Genomic DNA, 20,793 nt, shown 5'->3' on the forward strand with positions numbered 1-20,793 from the left:
TACTTATGTAAATTTTGTTTGGTCCCTCTTCATAGAGGAAAATGTTTTACGCAGTACCATACGTTAAAAAAGTACTAGGAACTTTAATTGTTTAATTGTTTTTGTAAATAAAAATGTTATAATTATTGAAAAACAACACCTAAAGTGCATTATGATCTGTAGTTATGATGATTTAAATAACGTGCAGTTTGCCCAAAAACGTGCAGTCCCTGGCGTATGTCTTAGAGATTTCTATGCGGTACGCAATGTGTTAAGGTAGCTGTGCTGTTCCTACTATCAAAAGACGAGCCATCCTCACTGGTCCTACATGTAAATGTAAAACATGGGGAGTTTAGATGTTTTCAGAAACGTTTGGCTTGTGGTATTATGTGGTTTACCCATATAGAAGGCCACACATTGGCTAACAGCTCCACAGACTCAATCTCAAAAGATGGTAGCTCATAATCTGGGACTGTATCATCTCTCTTGGGGGGGGGGGGGGGGGGGGGGGAGCACTCTTACCCCTGTGGGGTACCACGTGTTGAATGCAAACTGTTATACTCCTTTCTGACTCATGCTTGTCATAGCTCCTACATTTTAAGCATTTCAAAGAAAAGGTAAAAGAGATCAGTTGAACTATATAAACCCATAAAATAAGCTTTATTCTCAAAAGAGATAAAAATGGGAGTTTACAACATATGCAGTCATACAAGAGGGTTTTTCCTTAAGTACCCTTAAAAGAAAAACAGACATAGAGCAGTGACGTGACCCCTTCAGTCTAGCAATGTCAGGCCTTCCTAAGGAAGACAGGCACATTTTTCTGGAGAGGGAGGCCAAAGAAGAGAACAAAGCCAGTGTTCACCAACCCAGCAACCCTGTGATGAGTCTTATGATTCCAGACTCTAGGCAGCAGAATTATCATCATCACACACACACAATGATCATCAGGAGACACTTACCAAGGCCAAATTAAATCATTTCTGGAACGAGGTGGGCATAAACAATAAACATAAAGTACTTGCTTCTCTTTTGCCAAATTTACAACACAACAGATGACGAAGAAAACCAAGTCTGTGGTGTTAGGGTATAACCAGTAAGGTGCCCCCTCTTAAAAACTATTTTTATATCTGTTTTGGGGAAACTCAAAAGGTAGCCTGAAAACAAAATGCAGAGAGCAGCTGGAAGTCTTCACTTACGCCGGGCAGCAGCCGTGGAACCAGAAATAGGGATTATCTGCTTTATTCACACATGGACATCATAGACCAAACGGCAACTCGGCCTAAATACACCAACAAACGCTTCAACAGCTGAAACTGTTTAAAGTTAAGAAAAATCAACAAAGTCCAAGAACTTGAACTGAAAACGTGGGTTTGGGCCCAACTGCATGCTCCTAGGTAATGCTGTCACCAGTGAAAAGGGCTCCAGGGGTACCTCCGTGCAGCCTGTGTCTCGAGACTGAGCACCACACTTGTAATTACAAAATTGTACTTCAACACTGTTACCCTTCATTACAGGTTCTCTGAGTCCCTTTACAAATAGTTTTGATTACTGGTTAAACACCAGGCAAAACCATAAACCACCACCAACCAAAACAAAAACATCCAAACAACAAAAACTAAATACTGCTAGAATAGAAATGGTGTACCACTGGGGGGTGGGGGAGAGGTGGGAGGAGGAATCAAGGAGTCTGCCCTGTCAGCTGAGCCCCCTCTTATTCTGTCAGAATCGCCAAAGCAATCTACCGCCAAAGGGAAGACTAGGCAAGGCTTGGTTTCTAAACTGCATTTACCACGCCAACCTCACTACCACCACCAATTAAGAGTGAAAGTCTCAGCAAATCCTTCACAGTTGGAAGAGGATCAGGAATTTCTACTTCCCAGCAACTGCTCTCACCAAATCCAGGTTTCCAGGTCCTGGAAATGCTAATCTGAGATTTACAGACGCACAGGCCTCAATCATCATTTGGAAAACCCACAGCAAAGTGGTTAAGGATTCAGAATCCAGTAGCAGACTGCTGGCTTGACATCCAGACTCGACCACTTACCGGCTAAGTGTCCCTGGGCAAAGCGTACTTTCTACCTCAGTGTCCTGACCTCCACAATGGAGATAATTCTCATCGGGATGCTGCAAGGAATATGAATCAATGTGTGCAGAGTACTTACAACAGTGATTGCAAGTATCAAGAAGTTTTAGCTGTCTTACTTTTACGACTACCCACAGTTACTGGGACCTGCTTTCCTTCTCTCTGCGTGAGGCTAAACCTTAGCTTTCTCTCTCCTCAGTGGCCCGTTTCCTGATAAGACTGATTTTGTGAGCCCAGGGAACACAGAAGCTACCACTTTTAAAGCAGTGGGCATCTACCCAGCAGAGCCTTGGAGAAACATTTGGTAAAATGAAAGTTACCGCTGGTTACTGGTACAATTTTCATGCATTTATTTGCAGGGGCCTCCAAAGCTCTATCAGATGAAGATCTAGCAATCCTTCCTAACCAGTAAGAGACATGAGTCACTTGTGCAAGGTCATTTCACCAATATCAGTTGCTAAGCACCTAATTCCCTGTACCTGTGCCAACATGAGCTGAACGTTGGCTAACAAAAAGGAGGCAAAAGTCCCAACTAATAATAACAAGCATAAATAATTGAAATGGAAGGGAAAAATATACATCATATCCTAGAGCAGTGATGGCAAACCTTTTGAGCTTGGCGTGTCAGCATTTTGAAAAACCCTAACTTAACTCTGGTGCCGTGTCACATATAGAAATTTTTTGATATTTGCAACCATAGTAAAACAAAGACTTATATTTTTGATATTTATTTTATATATTTGAATGCCATTTAACAAAGAAAAATCAACCAAAAAAATGAGTTCGCGTGTCACCTCTGACACGCGTGTCATAGGTTCGCCATCACTGTCCTAGAGGGATATCTAGTCATTCCCCCAACATGCCTCATTGGCTCCCTCTGGTCATAACCCATCCCCAACCCTAACCCCAACTCCCGACCATCTCATTACCTAATCCTAGTCAAAGTTGCAACTCAGACATCAATTTCAGAAAGCCTCCATCACTCTCTCATGCCACAACTCAGGGATGTTACTTGCATGTCTTAGGACACCTGTCACTTTCTACCTCCTATTCTTCTTTAGAATGTAATTTGAGGCAGCGGCTGTCTCTTGCACACATGTGTTTCTAGTGAGCACTGTAACACGCTCACCACCACCCTCACTTGCTTCTTGGGTGGATTAATGGCTCCTCCGGTGATTTTAGAGCTATACACGTGTTCTAAAAATGTATCCTGCCTTCATCGGTAGCACTTACTCTTCCTTATTTAGGAGGCCCAGTCTACTCTATTCCTATAGCCAGACTGCAACGCTGCATCAACCAGAGCACAGGATAAGCAGCTGGCTTCCAGGTTTTGCCAGCTGACTTCTCAGGACAAGTTCTAGATAACAATACTTCTATCACTAAAGTAAAGAAATTGAAGCAACAACTAGAGCCAACAGCTATCTGCCAGGCCTAGGCACGTCTCCCATCCGTGTTCCAGCTTTCAGTCCTCAACTGAGCAAGGCAGCAGCAGAGCGGGGCCATCACCACCTCCCACCTCTCCTCTAACTCTGCTGCCCTAACCTAAGCTGAACCATGTTCTGGAAGCTGCTCTATACACCCACCCAAAAATGTTTCTTTTATGCTACAGGTTAATTCTTGTCTCCCTCAGGAGAAAGGAAGAAAGACGAGGTTTTCATGACTGCCTAAGCAGAGGCATGTTGGGACCCAGCTTTCTAAATGTATGTAAACACCTTTCCCCTCTCCTCTTGGTTCAGAGGTTTGTGGACAGATTCAAGTGAGTTCCTGAATACCCTGAAGCTGAGCCGTCACACAGTCTGGCCACCACTGAGTCACCACCATCTTCGCGATGAGATCACGAGAGATCTCTGGCTGCAGGGATCTCATCTCTAACAAAATCCAGACCCTCACAGGCCAGCTGTGGGTCTACCTATAGGCTTGCCTATAGCTATGTTCAAAGGGATCCTGATACACTAAGGCTCAACATCACCTGGCACAACATCCCACCAATATCCTAACTGCATTTACCAAGCAAACACTATGCACGTGTGGGTGGAGGTCAGCTCTGACCTTCAAGATACACAGATGCACTACCCATCCCCGAAATGTTAGCCCCTTGCACTACCAATGATAAGCAAAAAACTGTGCTGTTTTGTTGTCTTGAATCCTCACCTGATTATAAGTTTTTATTGATTTCAGAGAGAGAGGAAAGGAGAGAGACACAGAGAGAAACATCAATGTGAGAAACACTGATCGGTTGCCTCCCATAGGTGTCTTGACCGGCATCGAACCTGCAACCTTTTGGTGCATGGGATGATGCTCCAATCGAGCCACCCAGCCAGGGCCAGACTGTATTGTTTTTAATAGAAAGATTTACTCAACAACAGCCACAGTTTATCAGCAAGTGATGTCTGAGAAATCTGATGAGCATTCAATTTTTAAATTGTGTATTCAATTTGTTGTTAGGTTAAGTGTGACACTTTTTTAAAAACAATTATGAATTTGGCTGTCTTCCTAAATAAGAATGATTAAATACACGTTTTAAGCAAAAATTAAAATAAAATTTAAATCAATACAATCTACCCATGTGCTGATAAGACATGTACACTGTGCCCTGCTACCTGCCTCTACCTAGAGAGAAAGCACACACTTTATTTTTTTTTAATATATTTTTTATTGATTTCAGAGAGGAAGGGAAAGGGAAAAAGAGAGATAGAAACATCAATGATGAGAGAGAATCATTGATCAGCTGCCTCCTGCACGCTCCCTGCTGGGGATCGAGCCTGCATCCTGGGCATGTGCCCTTGACTGGACTCGACCCCGGGCCCCTTCAGTCCGCAGGCCGATGCTCTATCCACTGAGCCAAACCAGATAGGGTGAAAGCACACACTTTAAAGAAATGTCAAAAGACGGCCCCCTCTTGCTGCAGAATTTCGAAAAGTCACCCATTTTGTCACTTGCTGATTAAGCCACCTCACTTCACCTTTCAGACCCTCAGGTTCCTCAATCCACAGGTGTGACACCACCCACCCCACAAGACTACTGAAAGGATAAATCATATGTATGCGAAGGCACCTGGTCCATACCTGCCTCATGCCGGAAAGCCCACAAAACCGTTTTTGTCAAGTCACAATCAGTGCAGGAGAGAGAGAAGCTTGTGGTTGAACGTCTGCGTCACAGCAGCCGGTGGACTCGTGAGCAAGGTGGCAGAAAGGGCATGACCTCCGGTTCCAAACCAGGCTGCCCTGATCAGGCCCTCACAGCACCACCCGCTTCCCACGTGGTGACACAGCGCGCCCATCCTGAACACAGGGCTGGCACGGAGCCACTCCACCACAGCAGATACTGGCCACCAATGAGTTTTCTGACTCTGGGGACAGGAGCAAGAAAACCACATCATAAAGACGGACAATGCTTTCTAAGGAGCTAGGCTGAGGAGGCTGCTTCAAAGCAGACTCAAGAAACTGCGTAGGTTGCTACTAGACAAGGTCCAACCGCTTCCTCCGCACCCAGCCACACCCAGGTCCTCCCAGGAAGATAACTATCTCTGGCGAGGTGGTGTGGAGAGGGCAGGGCTCTGTGAACACTCAGCAGACTCGCTGTATGACACCACGGAGCAAGTTACTTCATCTCTCCCAGCCCTGGTTTCCTCATCTGTAAACAGAGATAACGACTCGGCCTATCCCTAGCATTCTTCAGAGTGTGCAATGAGGTAATGCACAGAATGCATGGCACAGAGTCAGGTACAGAAGCCTTCGATAAATGCTGGCCAGCATTGTTGAAAGGGTCGTTTCCTTCATCAGTGACACCAGACCAAGTGAGCGGACCTTAGAACAAGTCAGCCTCCCCAACTGTCCCCCCCACCCCCAATTTCTTAGATTGGATTATGAATTCGTATTTTTCAGAGGGAATTCATTCTCACAGCCACCCCTGAGGAGTAGTGAGGGCAGGTGGTCTCCATTTGGCAGGTGTATAAAGAACCCCCCACCTCCTCATATTCACTATTCAAAACCTGTGTTTTCCTGTCTCTTGCTTCGTTTGTGAGCTTCTTGAGGACAGGGACAGAAACCCTACCCCAGAGCCTGGAAGAGAGGCCCTCCTTAAGGAGTTCTGTTGGTTGGTTCTCGATGCAGGTTGGGACCTAGTAAAGAAATTACATTGTGAGTTCCCACTGGGGGAAAGGGAAACAGAGAAGCGTCCCAAATCAACCAGGAATCACAGTGACCTGTGATCACTTTCCTTTTCCAGAAAACACTGAGCTGCTCCTTATCAAACAAAGAGAGTGGAAGGACCCATGACATAATTTACGTGGGCCGACAACTATGAGCTCATAGGAAAATGAGGTAAGGAAGGTCATCTCAGAATCACCGCATGACAATGACGGCTGAGCGAAGACCTGGCCGCCCAGCCCGCTGGTGGCAAACACTCACAAAGGCAGCAGCTCCAGAGCCCCTCCCGGCAAGTCACTGCTCTAGTGCCCCTCCCTCAACTCCAGCCCTCTCCCTTCCCCAAAAGCCATCTGAATTCACTACCCTGATAAAGGCTGCAGCATGTGGTTTTGTGGCCAAGAATTCCTAGCCAAGCTTGGCTATCGTCAAGCCCACTGCTGAATGAGTATGACTTTTAAAAATTGCTTCCTTGTGTTTCAAGTAAAAAATAACCTCCCATCTCAAAATTGAAATCATATATATGTGCAGAAGAAAACCAACGATTTTTTAAGGGGGGCGGAGGACGGGCATTGGGAAGCACTGAAGGCTGGGAAGCAGTTCTTGGGCCAAAATTACTTTTGTCGCAGATATTCCTTCAGGTTAAAAGGCCAAGCTGGCACATTGGTCTGGAATCTAAATTTCTGAGGCCCTGCCTCCATTTGCTCAGAGCACCCTCAACTGCTTGGCTTCTAGGAGAGCATTACTCTGTGGTCTCAGTGAGTGAAGGCACACTGGCAGTTAGAAACATCGCACTCATTTTACAGCCCCCACAATATAAAACTCTGACTGGCTACCACACCTACAAGAACAGATTCCATCCTCACGGGTTACACTTTTACCTCTTTTGCTATGTGACTACATTAAGTTTTCTCCTGGCCCAAATACTCTTACCCCATCCCATTCAAAGGAAAAAGAAAGGAAGAAAAACAAAAACCGAAGAGACAACCCAAAGCCTAATTAATTTCTAGGGAACTGCTTCTCTCTCCAAGCACTTTTAGTCTGTGTGCCTCCCTCTCCTCTCCTCCCTACCAATGTTAAGTAAATCCCGGGTGCCCTGCAGCGTTCAGGGACTATATGAGGGAGGTCCCTAAGGTCCTATCAAATTCCATTTTATCAAAAAAGGAGACAAACCCAGATAAGCCCTTCCTGAAATTACAGTTTAGCCACATCATAAAGTCAAAATCATTACCGGGTGACGCATTCCTTCATTCAACACATTATTATGTGGCTGATGAGGCCGCCTCCTTTCTCAGGGGAGAAGAGGGAGGAGTGACTAACTCACTTTAAAACAACTATGTATGTATTAGTGCCTTCATTATTTTACTCTTTCATTCATTCCTTTATTTATGAGACATGTACTTATGTGCCAAGCACTAGGAAGGAATACAGGGGTGAAAGCACACAGATATTATCCTCCGTACATAGCCACAGGTACTTTCAGATATGATTAGGGTGACCCACTGCCCGGCTTGCCTGGGACTTGGGGGAGATTCCCCGGACACGGAATGACCAGTGCTAACACTGGGAAAGTGTAATCCTGGGAGAGTCTCAGGATTAGCTTGTCACCCTATTAAAACAAAATTCTAATTTAAACTTCACAACCACCCCGAGGTCTGTATGTTCTTCCCAGTTTTTAACAGATGACACATGGGACTCAGTGACGTCACTAGGGGAGCCAGAATTTGAAAGCTGGCTTATGCGACTCCCACAGTCCACGTGCTTTCCACCACCCTTGTGTTTCTGAAAGGAGAGATAAAATGTCCTCAGACAGCCCTCTGCAGCCCTCCTCACCACACCGTGGCCAGCCTGGCTGCAGTGCCCGAGTACTCTCCTCCTCCCTCCCCGGCCACCCACCCATTCTCCACCACAGACTGTGCAGCCGGGATTGCATCTGCTTGACAGTTGTTCACAGATAATGCATAATCTCCCTCTACCACTGCAAGGCTGATTTTTTTTTATAGCAAGTCATTCTAAGTCTCTGTAGGAATAAACGTCTCCTTCAATAGAAATCAGGGTACCGTCCACCTCTCAACTACCATACATTCAAGCCTGCAATCTACAGAAACTCATTGGCATTTAACAGTGCAAATAGCTGAAGCAGACTTTCAGACTCTGTATACTTGACACTTTAAGTACACTTTTTAAAGATTATCTTTAAAAAAAAAAAAAAATCCACCCCTAATCCAAAATGCTAAGGCCACATTCCAAGAGATAACCACCATTTGCATGTCAATGGCACCAAATTAATGTCTATGGTTTGTATAAGGATTTCAGGCAAAACACACTCACACAGCTCAGCTCACTTCTGCAACTAGAGCAACTGGCTGTCACTCCAAAATTCCATCACAATTGCACGCTCAGTGGGGGGTTGGTAAAATTCTCCCAAATAATGACACAGCCCATGTAATTTCCTTGCCACCACAGAAGAGCAGAGCCTCCAGACGTGTAATGTTTTGCTCACATTCTTTGTGAATAACATGTGCCTCAGTGATCCTCAAATTAACTTTCCACTTACATCACTGCAGCATCAGAAAGGGACTTGAGGGCCAGACCTTTCTCCATGCTACTGTGATTACTGGAGTTGCTACTTTAAAGGTCCTGTGCCTCTCGAACTCAAGGTGGGGGAAAAGAAAGGCTAAGACAGGCCTTTCAAAAGCAAACACTGAGAGGCGTGCACCGATCTGTGGAGGGCGGGCAGTATTAATCTGGCTACGGTGGTTCTCTGACAAAGTGCTGGGTGCTCTGGCTTCAGCAGTAACTGCTCCAGATGCTTTTTATGAACTTGGAAGAGGCACCACCATCGTAACCTTCACCCTACACCAAAGGTCACAGACTCAAGTGGCTGCCATCAACCTTGTGGGAACACAAAAAGCGGGTTTCAGCTGGGTGCATTTTCAGGCAAACTGAACACTCTTCTAACAGACTAAAGGAAACCACACCCAGAACAGGTTTCAGGGGTGGAGGTGGGGTTGAGACACTCAACTCAAGTTCAAAAGACTTGCCTCCCCTGGGCCTGGCTTTGCCATTTGACCAGGACCTGTAAAAATAATGGTTGTCATCGATTACTTGAGGGTACTGTGCTAAACACAGTTTCCATGGAGAACTTCACATACTCTTAAAGTAATCTTACTATACAGAGTTTGTATTACCCTTCTCCCACATATGAGGAAACAGGCTCAGATGAGTAAATAAATTGCCCTCATTTGGAAAGCAGTTTGGCAATATTTGGCACAAGGCATAGAATTAACCACATATGAAAAGTGTATGATATAATGTTAAGTAAAAAACAGAAACAGGAAGGCAAGACAAAACTAAATCTATACAATGATTATAAGAGCATTAAATTGAGTAAGCACATAGAAAAGAACTAGCAGAAAGTAAGAATTTGCTGGGACTGCAGAATCTTACATAAACTATTTCATTTTCATTTCTTTTGAAGGTGTCACAGTATGGCTGTGAAATAATAAATATATAAAGAGAATTTTGGAGTAATACAAAGGACAGCTAAAAAACTGACTTTGCCCATTAATGACCTTCAACCCTTCCTCTGAAAGAACATCACCCGAGCCACTTCCTGACTCCTACTGCTTTCATTACTGGTGCCCCGCCCATCAGAAGGGTCACCCAGTGGTGCCAGTCAAGAACGGAAGTCACCTATCTCCTCACCTCTTCTCTTTCTTCTTCTAAGGGACACACACTTCCAGCCAACAAATGTCAGCTGTCAAGACCCAGTCATTTTAAAGCTTCACCTGCAGACACACAGGCAATGGGCACTTACATTAAGTAACAGATATTGAATGTATTTCCAATCTACTTTTAAAGCCAAATCCTGAAGACACCAGCAGGTAAATTTGACATATGTGAGACTGGACTATAGTCTGACCAACTCCAAGAACAGCAGCATTCATTTAACATAGCATCAATTTACTAAGATGGAGTGTGGGGAAAGAGGGAGGTATTTTTGCTTCAAAAACATAGTTTGAGCCTGGCCAGGGTGGCTCAGTGGTTGAGCACTGACCCATGAACCAAGAAGTTACCGGTTAGAGGTTAAATTCCCGGTCAGGGCACATGCCCAGGTTGTAGGCTCGATTCCCCGGAGGGGGCGTGCAGGAGGCAGCTGATCGATGATGTTTCTCTCTCATCGATGTTTCTACCTCTCTATCCTTTTCCCTTCCTCTCTCTCTAAAAATCAATAAAAACATATTTTTTTAAAAAAGTTTGAAAGTAAAACACTGAAGTCATAAAGCAGGTATGGACCTTAATTTTCCGTTAATACCAAATGGGTAAATGAAAAGAAACTATGTTTTTTTAACCTCACAAATTTCTAGCACTGCAGGATTAGCAAGTAGGAAAATCCCAGCCAAATTCTACAAAGGCTTACAAAACTAGGAATTAACCAACCATGCTTTAAAGCCCTGTAATCTTCTAGGGCAATACTAAACTTTCTTTAATTAACTACTATACATTTTGGATACAAGATTATTTTTATAGTTAAAATGATCCAGTTTGCTTAGGAGAGAAAAAAACCCCACAAAACTCCTACTTTTAACGCAGACTTTATATATAAAACACATAAACTTGAACCCCAGAATGGTCATAGCCTTCCTGGGACTGTTTCCTTCTCTGCACATGGGGGCAATGGAGATTATTTCTTTCTAAGCCTGAATGTGCACACAAACCGCTTGGGGAGCTTGTTAACACGTGAAGCGCCCAGCCTGTTTTGTCCTCCGAACGGAAAGTATAGTGTCAGTCACCGGTGACTGACTGGGCGCTTAACGTGTTAAAATGAGGTTCTGACTCAGTAGGTCTGAGGTGGGCATGAGAGTCTGCATTTCTAACAAGCTGGGACCACACGGAGTAACAAGGTTCTCTAAGTACGTTGCAGTTCAAAATTCCAGGAGGCTGTGTTGTTTCTAAATTTCTCACCCCCTCCAATGCCACAGCCTCTTAAGTAATCTCCTGCCTCCTCGCTTGACCACTGTCCTCTAAAACAATCACACTCAGGAGTCAGACCAGCCTTTCTTTGGGAAAAAAAAAAAAAAAGTCAGAACCAAGCACTCTCCTATTCAAAATCTTCAATTGCTTCCCACGGCCTGACTTACTTCCAAATTCCTTAATCTGATTTAGAGGACCATGTATCCTCAAGACCTTTGTCAATTATCCTTCTAGAACCCCCTCTGACCAGCCCTGGTTTGTTCTAAACTCTGGCTGCCCTGAACCTGCTCAAATTCCCCTACCTTGGGTCCCTCACCTGGAGTAAGTATATTTCTCCACTTGCTCCTACTGATCGCCAAGCTCAGCCAGCATCTCCGGCACAGCACTTCCTAACCGGAGGGCAGATGCTCGTTGAGAAGCAGGTCATCAATAGATATTTGTTAACAGACCAACAAAATAAACAAAAATGCAAGCCCTCTCTTTTTAAAGTCAGTTTTATTTTATTTCTTAGAATTCTTATTGCTCTAAAGTAGCCTAGATTACTGACCATCTACCGAGCATTTAAATGGCAAAAACTCTGCGCCCATGAAATGGACTAACAACTGCCAAATTTATAATGAAGCCAATCTAGCAAAGAATACTGACGCTAGAAACATGCCCACAGTGTCCCTATAATTTATTTCCCCCATCGTCAGTATTTCATACTCAGGGCCTAAGTATGAAACTTGTCAGGAAAAAGGAGAAACGGTACCAAGATCTAAAAATGGCTGAGATCTGCCTGGCTTATTCTGACAATGTGCACAAGTGTAACTCACTCCAGTAAGCGCAGACGTATGGCTATGAAGCGGTGGTTAAAAATTGTAAACTTGAAGCTCTGTCACTCTTCACGTTCATTTTCCAGAAGAGAGGAAAACAAACCCTGAAGTCCATATTGAAACTGCTGTCCAATACTGGAGTTATAGAGCTCATATGGATGTAGAAATTTTCTTTAAAAAAAGAAAAGATTATGGAAACAGCAACCATACTTTATCTTTGAATAGTGCATGGACATTTTCAAGGAAACTTCATAGAGATTATGCCATCTGCTGTTCAACACAACCCTGGACGGTAAACCGGGCAGGCATGCAGAGAAAGAGAGCTGCCCAGGTCTTCAGATATCGGAGACAGGGCCACGGCCAGATGCCACCCGCCTCCCTTCCAAAGGCCAAGTTGCTGGGATTTCTGGTTTTAAGGTTAAATCCAACAGATTTTTTAATTAAGAACCTAAATGGAACTAAACGAGATGCCTTAATTGAACTGTCCTCAGACCCCACACATACTATTATTTTTATTTTTTTCTAAACTTACATCTCTTTTCAGATTGGTCTTCACACCAACTTGGTGAGGGGAACTGGGGTAGACAATTGACCCCATTTGCCAAGGCCTACAGATGGTAACGGGCTTCTGTGATTTAACAAGATAGAGCCCATTCCTAACTAGTTAAGTGACTCTTCCACTATTACAGTTTTGTTCTAAAACATAGTTTTTCACAAGACTTCATTCTTCAGTAAGAAATCAGATAGTATATGCTTCTATTGGGAAGCAGTACATGCAGCCGATTCCTCCCCATCTCTCTCCCACCCACCCCTACCAATCACAAAGATCATACAAGTGGTAAAACTCCAGTGTGCAGCAGAGTCACCAGGCAGACTAGTTCAAACACCTATTGCTGGCCCCACCCCCAGAGTTTCTGATTCAGCAGGAGAGAAGTCGGGCCTGAGAATTTATCTTTCTATCAAGTTCCCAAGACATGCTGATGGAACGCATCTGGAGAACCCCTGCAATAAAGCAGCCCGTAAGATTAACTTCATTTAGTTACTCTTTAAGAAAGGCTTAGTGACTGCTACTTGTAAGAGGTTATGTCAGACTTTTGTCTTTATGTTCCCAGACTTTGTGAAATGTAAGGAAAACAGAGGCAAATACTCAAGCTATCACCAATACCAGTTTGTGAAAATCACAGAATGACCAAGTGCTTAAACCAGCCGTGGGCAAACTACGGCCCACGGGCCGGATCCGGCCCGTTTGAAATGAATAAAACTAAAAAAAAAAAAATATGTAATGATTTACTTTGAATTTATATTAGTTCACACAAACACTCCATCCATGCTTTTGTTCCGGCCCTCCGGTCCAGTTTAAGAACCCATTGTGGCCCTCGAGTCAAAAAGTTTGCCCACCCCTGGCTTAAACCTTAAAGGAAGGGAATCCAAGCAGGGATTCTGACCTCCCCTCCCTCTGGGAATACTTAGAGTGATGTGGCATCTGACCTAAAGCTCAAAAGAATGATCCAACACAAAAAATAATTCCCTAGGAAAGAAACCAGGTGGGAAAGGCAGGGTTGGTTTAGAAATCGTGAATACTGTCAAGTAGAGGACAGGACCTGGATAGGAAGGTTGGCTGGAGTCAAATCCCAAAAGTTTTGGGAGGGAGGAGAGCTCTTATCAGGGCCTGGCTTTAGAGAGGCTGGGCAGCTGCATGGGGGGCTTTAGGAAACCAGGGAAAGAGACTAAAACAGAGGAAGAGGTGGCGGGGCTGTGAACAGGCCCCTTCTCAGGCCCAAGGTGTGGGAAGAGATCAGCAGGAACACAGTCATCCAGAAAGCTTCCTCACTGTCAGGACATTCAGTCCCATTAGTTCACTACCCTAAGAAAAGTGGTAGCTTACACTAAATCGAAAAGACACATGTTTACCGCAGCATTATTTACAATAGCCAAGATATGGCCCGGCCGGCATGCCACCTTCGATTCCTGGTTAGGACACATGCCCGGGTTGTGGGCTCAATTCCCAGTGTGGGGCGTGTAGGAGGCAGCCGATCAACGATTCTCTCTCATCACTGATGGTTCTACCTCTCTCTCTCTTCATCTCTGAAATCAATCAATAAAAATACATTTTTATAAATACATATGGAAGCAACCTAAATGCCCATCAATAGATGAATGGACAAAGAAGTGGTGCATATATACAATAGAATACGATTCAGCCATAAAAAAGAATGAAATATTCCCATCTGCAACAACATGGACGGACTGAGAGGCTATTATACCAAGTGAAATAAGACAAATGCCAGATATGTGGAATCTAAAAAACAAAATAATGAACAAGCAGAACAGAAACAGACTCAGAGAGACAGAGAACAGACTGATGAATGCCAAGAGGAGGGCGACCGAGGGACTGGATGAAAAAGGGAAGGGATTTAAATGTACCAATTGGTAGTCACAGAGTAGTCATGGGGATGTAAAGGACAGCATAGGGAAAATGCTCAATAATCTGGTAATAACTATGTTTGGTGTCAGATGGGTAATATATTTATCGGAGTCATGACTTCATAAGTTATATACACGTCTAATCATGAGGTTGTATGCCTCAAACTAATATAATATTGTACGTCAACTGAAATTATTTTAAAAAATTGGTAGCTTTTCCTCAGAGAGTTATCTATCACCCTCCTCTTCTCCTTAGCTGGCCTCCAAGAGCCCTTTTAATGGCTGTCCCGGGCAACCATTGTATATAAACCAAAAGAATCAGCGTTCCTTGCCTGTTAGCGTTCCTAGCCCACCAAAAACTAAGAGTACCACATGTCCAGAAATCGGAGCAGTTCTGAGCTCATTAATTTTCCATGCCACCAGAATAAATTCATGGTGCCTGGGTAATGGGTGTCATGGGTCAGACCTCACACTCTGCTGTTCTAAAGGAGGGACATCAAATTTGGACTCCCTAAACCTGGGTTCTGGAGAGAGAACTTCATACTGATTGATCGTAATCCAATGATCTGTTTCTTTATAAAAAGAGAATATCTACCCAACAGGATTATTATTAGTGCTAAGTTACTATATCTCCTGCTGGATACTTTAAATAACCTCGTTTAGTTAATGAGCAAGATAGTACATATTTAAGTTAAGAGCTACAACAATAATTATTATCATTACATCATTCAAAAACAATTCTAATTCACAAATCTATTAGGAACTTCTAAATTTTGAGCTGAAATTCTTGTAAACTGGTGAAAGTTGTTGTTTTTTTGTTTTTAATTAGTGACTTACCCACAAAGTTATCTGGGCTTAGAAAACTATAGTCCCACAGTATTGGAGGGAAACAAACCGAAAAGCCAATCTTTTATGCCGTCATTAAATCCCAAAATGTTCTTATAAATCTTGCCATCCCCAAACAAAAAAATAGGGATATCATTTGTCACCAACTCTGTTCACTGTCACAATGAGGAATATTAGAAGACTATTACTTTATATTTAAGAACTTAAAATTTTATTCATGACAAACAGGTGTAAACCCAGGTTTAAGAAATTAAGCAAGACATTTAGGTACCATAATTGGAAAGTTCTTAAAAACTGAAGAAGAAATTTTCTTCATGATCTACAAGTATAAAACCAGCAGATCTTTCCCTAACAGTTAAGAAATTAAAACCAAAAAAACATGAAGAAATTCAACATGTCTGAGATGGCATGTAATAAACTTGAGAGTACTAATGCATTCCCATGGCTAAAACTCTTTAGTATCCCTCTATGTCCCAAGGAAGACCCCATGACTCTTTCTGGACAACGGGATAAATTCATTGAGCCAGAACAGCTAAGAGAAAGCACTTTCTCCAGAAATATCAGGTGCTAAATGTCAAGGTCAGGCAAAGAGGGCACAAAAAGTCCATTCTGATGCTTTTCAACTAGATCCTGTCTTCATTACACTGCCAGAGCCAATAGAATCCGTGCTCTGGGGACAGGAAGGCAGGAAAAGGAATCAGGTTAATGTGGGCACTTCACAATGTCACACATCCCCCTTTTTTTTTCAGAGATGAAATATTAATATGTACAAGTCAGGGAAAAGAAAATTACAGAAAACAATGTGCAGGCTGAACCCATTAGCCCTGGACAACTTATTTGATTCTATCTTCTCATCTTTAAAACCTCCTAGGAATGTTATGAAGACTAGATTAAGATAACCATGCACAGCCCTAGCCAGTTTGGCTCACTGGATAGAGCGTCTGCCTGCAGACCAAAGGGTCCCAGGTTCGATTCCAACCAAGGGCATGTACCTTGGCTGCAGGCTCCTCACCCGCCTGGGCCCTGGCTGGGGCTCGTGCAGGAGGCCACCAATCGATGTGTTTCTCTCACATCGATGTTTCTCTCTGTCTTTCCCTCTCTCTTCCACTCTTCCTAAAAATCAATGTCAAAATATCCTCAGGGGAGGATTAACCAAAAAATAAATAAATAAAAATATAACTATGCACAGGGTGGGGCAAAAGTAGGTTTACAGTTGTGTGTATGGAACGTAATACAATAATTAATAAATAATAATACAAGAGGAAACTGTGCTTTGTGTACTCACAATTGTAAGCCTACTTTTGCCCCACCCTATATAAAGCTCCTGCTAACATGTCTGATACAAGGAAAGCACTCAATGAGATCCGAGGAGACAAGAAACTTTATGGAATAACTGGGATGTCAGCACAGTCTTGAAGAGCTGTAGGAAGGATTTCCATATGTAAAATGGACGGGTGGGACAATTGAGGCGGAAGGTAATGATGGAGGAAAAACCCAGGGCTGGGTTTTATGAAGAGAAACAGGCCTGCCTACCTGGAAGATGTTATCCAGAGTGTAAGAACTGGAATAGGAAGTATGTGGGTTGGGGAGGGTCCTGAACGTCAAGCTCAGGAGTCTGGAATTTTTTTTTTAATCCACACCCAAAGATATGCTTCCATTGATTTTTTTTCTTTTTTAGAGCAAGGAAGAGAGAGGGAGAGAGAAACATGGATGTGAAAGAGAAACATCGATCTGTTGCCTCCCTATGCATCCTGACCGGAGATCAAACCTGCAATCTAGGTATGTGCCCTGACCAGGAATTAAACCCACACAACTTTTTTGGTGTAAGGGATGAGTCTAAACAACTGAGCCACAAAGCCAGGGCGAGGGGTCTGGAATTTAATTTACATAACAGGCACAAGTTAAGTTTCTGAGTAGAAGAGTAGCAGAAATATTTTCCTATAAGGAGTTAAACTGGCTGTGAAACTGGAGAAAAAATATTATGAACTCTGTTACTACAAACAACATTTATCTAAACACATGAGGTTGAGTTTTATTGTGTCTCGGTATTCTCTCTTATTTAAAAAAGAAAAACAAAACAACTAACCCAACTTTTTAAGATACATGAACAAATTGAGGAAGATGGTAGTTTTGCAGGTGAAAATTGTGAGAGGGTGTGTCTGTGAGGTGTGCATTAAGGGTTGGGTGTTTGTGGTTAATGTTTGAAGCCATCAGAAGTAGTAGGTCCTCTCTCTTCCCTTCTGCCAGAAGCATTATTAGTATGATAGACACTTGCAACATAACATCTCAGTCCTTTAGATCACTGAGGTTTTGTTTTTGATCACATTTATTTACTTACCCATAACTCTCTAGAAATTATTGTATCTAAATAGACCAGACTCATTTTAATATCATATTTCCCTTAGCTGGAACAGCAAATGTCATCCCATGGTCCCTCCTGAAATTTTTAGGACAGTGTGAAAATACTTGAAACCAGCAAACATGCATAAATATCTCCCATGAAATCACATTACTCTCAGACATAGATGCTAAATGAGTAAGTTCATATAAGAGGCACTTTAACAAATTAATACAGATTCAGAGAAACAGTTTGCCAAGATTGGCCTGCAAGTGCTAGGAAATATTATACTTATACGAGTAAAAAAAAAAAAAAGCAATTTTGTAGGCATATACAAAATTAAATCAGCAGAATCTATATTCTATCAAAAATGTTGATTGGAAGAACTACAAATAGTAAACAAAATATCAAACTAGGGGTGGGAGGTGGAGTTGGGGAAAGGTTTTATCAAAAATTCTCTTAAAATGCAATCACTTCCATTTGTTACTAAGGATGATCCCAAATGCTGGGCATTCTCCTGGGATCCACCATACTTGAAAGTTAATCCACCCTTTCTCAGTTCCTCAACATGGGTGGTTCTCTGTTACAGAAATACAACACTAAACTTAGGCAACTCCTAAACCACAATATTTAGAAATAAGAAAGTTTATCTGGAACTAAATCTAAATTCGGGGACAAAGGTGACACACACACAAAGGTGAAGCCCACCCCTTTAGAAGGGATTTCCTTGAGAAACAGTTGTGAGGTAAAATCTCAGGAGCACCTGGTGATTTTTAATTTAAATTTTACTTTGTCCAAAGAGGACAGTTTAAGACATTTCCTGTGTGTGTAAACTCCACCCTTTTCAGTGAGCAGTTTTACAACCATGCTCAGACCTTTCAGAATAACAGCCTTTTGTTATGGGGTACACGCCTCCCACACTTTCTTCTATTTTCTGATTGGGGGGGGTCCCCCTTGGGTGCTTCCTTCTTGGACTGTGACACAATAAAGTGGGGAGCCTGGGGCCCCCAGGAGGTGCATTCTGAATTCTCAGGACCTGAAACTGAGTGTGGGGCTTCCAGCATAGACCCAGAAAGACAAGGAACACACTGCCCATTCCTCTACCACTTGCAAGTTCCCTGCACCAGCCCTGGCCACACCAAATTTTCCAAAAGAAAAAAAAGTAAATTCTACCTTCTAAGAGCTCAAGAGGAATGAACCAAAGACATACAACCATTCCCTGGAGGGACTGGAGCCTCCTCTTAGCTAACTGCTCAAGGAATGCAGCACAGCCTAGCAAATGTCTACAATCAGGTCCTGCTCTGTCTCTTGTTTTCCAGAAAAGTGTCATTACTGTCAACTATTTCACAAGACAAATAAACCTATGAATGAAATATTACCCCCCCCCCTTCCCAATGAAAACATTCTAGGACTGAGCCGCTTCCTTCCTTCCTCCTCCTCACAGGAACCACATCTGCGGCACCAAAAAGAGTTAAAATAAGAAACATACAGTCTGCGAAGGTTACTTTTTTTTTTCCTTCACAGCACTAGAGCCATGCCCAGCCGATTACTTTTGATTCCAGGGGCTTTGAATCGGAAGGAGTTCTGTTTTGAGTTATGAATTCTTTTTCATATAAAAACTCTGAGACACTGCTGGCCAGGCCTGCTGGCTGGGCAGGGACAGCCAAAGGCCGCAGGGGCCAACCTGGACACAGGCTTTAGGCCCGCCGCCCTCCCACACTGCTTCGCGCAGGACCCTGCTCTTCCTAACAATGTGTGCCGTCAAATATTGGATTCATTCAATTATTTGAGACTAATACAGACCCCAAGAAATACCAACTAATGATCCAACTAATCCAACCCATAGCACTGAAATGGCAATAACTGGCTTTCATTATAAATTACACAGCCCACTAAATTGATGGGGGAAGGCTCTCCCCCAACACAATACATCAAAAGGGTTAAAATTAAGCTTCGGAATCAAAACTGTAATTTACTCAGGCTTCGGAACAAAAAGACCACTCCCTCCTCGCCCTCTGCTATTGTTCTACGGGACTGGGTGTAGAGCAAATGCACTTTGCACCCTTAGGCTTCCCAGAGGTAAGAGGTTGGGGGCTGGGAGACGGAGGCCACGGGCAACCAAATACTCGCATATGAGCGCCTACCTACTGAGCTGCAAAGGTAACCAAAGGGAGAGACGTGTGTGTGCAGTGGGCAGCAGTTACCTGACAACCACAAGAGCCAAAAGCATACTGGCGAGCCATGGGGACTCCAAATGGTGGCTTTTCTGGAGGAGTGTGAGAAACTGTCCCCTTTAAGTAGTGAATGGGGTGTTGTTCACAGCCAACCAGAGGCTTTGGAACCAGGCCGTGCGCCCCGGGGCCACCAGTCTTGATTAGGGTCACGTACCATATGGCACAAATAAAGCCTCAAACCCCCTGGCAGGCCCGGCCTTGGGGAGGGCGAGGGCTTACCTTGTAGCTGCTTGAATCTCCCTTCCAGCTGGTTGTAGTTGTAAGGCACCTGCCCCGTGTAGCCCGGCGACAGCGGCCCCGAGATGCTGGACGTCCTCTGCAATTCCATTATGCCCGGCGGCGTAGCGCCCCGGCGGGCTGCACGGAGGAAATCCCGCTCCGGCCCCCTCCTACCCCCATCCAACACCAGCAGCTTCCGCACCGCTGGGCTCCCGGCCCCTGCGAGGAGGGCTGGACCTTAGGCCAGCCCCATCCCGGGCGGAAGGTCCACGGGGTGATCTGATAGGAAGCTGGCTGCCCGGGAGTCCACCTTCGCCGGCCGGGAATTACCACTCAGGCACCAATGCCTTGTTGCTTTCCTTCCTTTTGTGGCCCTTGGCTTGAAGCTTGAAATCAATGACCCAGGAGAGGCGAAGGACCGAGGGAGGCAGGCGCAAGTCCTCCTTGAATTTTTTTTTTTTTTTTTTAAATATGGCCAATCTTCAGCTCGGCTGGTCGCAGAGCCCGGGCGCTCGCGGGAGCAGCGCACACACCTCCTCCCTGCTGCCCTCGGCGGCCGCCGGTTTGTAATTTAATCGGGAGCCACTCACCGCGCGCGGGGCGGTGATGTCACCTGATTAGCATAACAGCAGCGCACTCCCTGCTGCCCTCGGCGGCCGCCGGTTTGTAATTTAATCGGGAGCCACTCACCGCGCGCGGGGCGGTGAGGCGGTGATATTAGCATAACAGCGCG

The 20,793-nt window shown here is 44.1% G+C and overlaps 1 protein-coding gene across 4 annotated transcripts in view; it reads right to left on the minus strand.

The window, feature by feature from the left end:
- The window catches only part of SPTBN1 (spectrin, beta, non-erythrocytic 1), a 163,185-nt gene that overhangs the window by 81,811 nt on the left and 60,581 nt on the right, over positions 1 to 20,793 (minus strand). Inside the window, exon 1 of one of the 4 annotated variants that reach the window (XM_005884614.2) lies at positions 20,061 to 20,612. The exons of 2 other annotated variants lie outside the window; for them this stretch is intronic. In XM_005884614.2, the coding sequence (XP_005884676.1) occupies positions 20,061 to 20,169 (109 nt within the window). In that variant the 5' untranslated portion in view covers positions 20,170 to 20,612. Of the gene's footprint in view, positions 1 to 20,060; positions 20,615 to 20,793 lie in introns of those variants that run through there. One more of the 4 variants, XM_005884615.2, reaches the window with a different exon arrangement.

The sequence above is a fragment of the Myotis brandtii genome, unplaced genomic scaffold (assembly GCF_000412655.1).
Source record: "Myotis brandtii unplaced genomic scaffold, ASM41265v1 scaffold84, whole genome shotgun sequence".
NCBI classification, from domain to species: domain Eukaryota; kingdom Metazoa; phylum Chordata; class Mammalia; order Chiroptera; family Vespertilionidae; genus Myotis; species Myotis brandtii.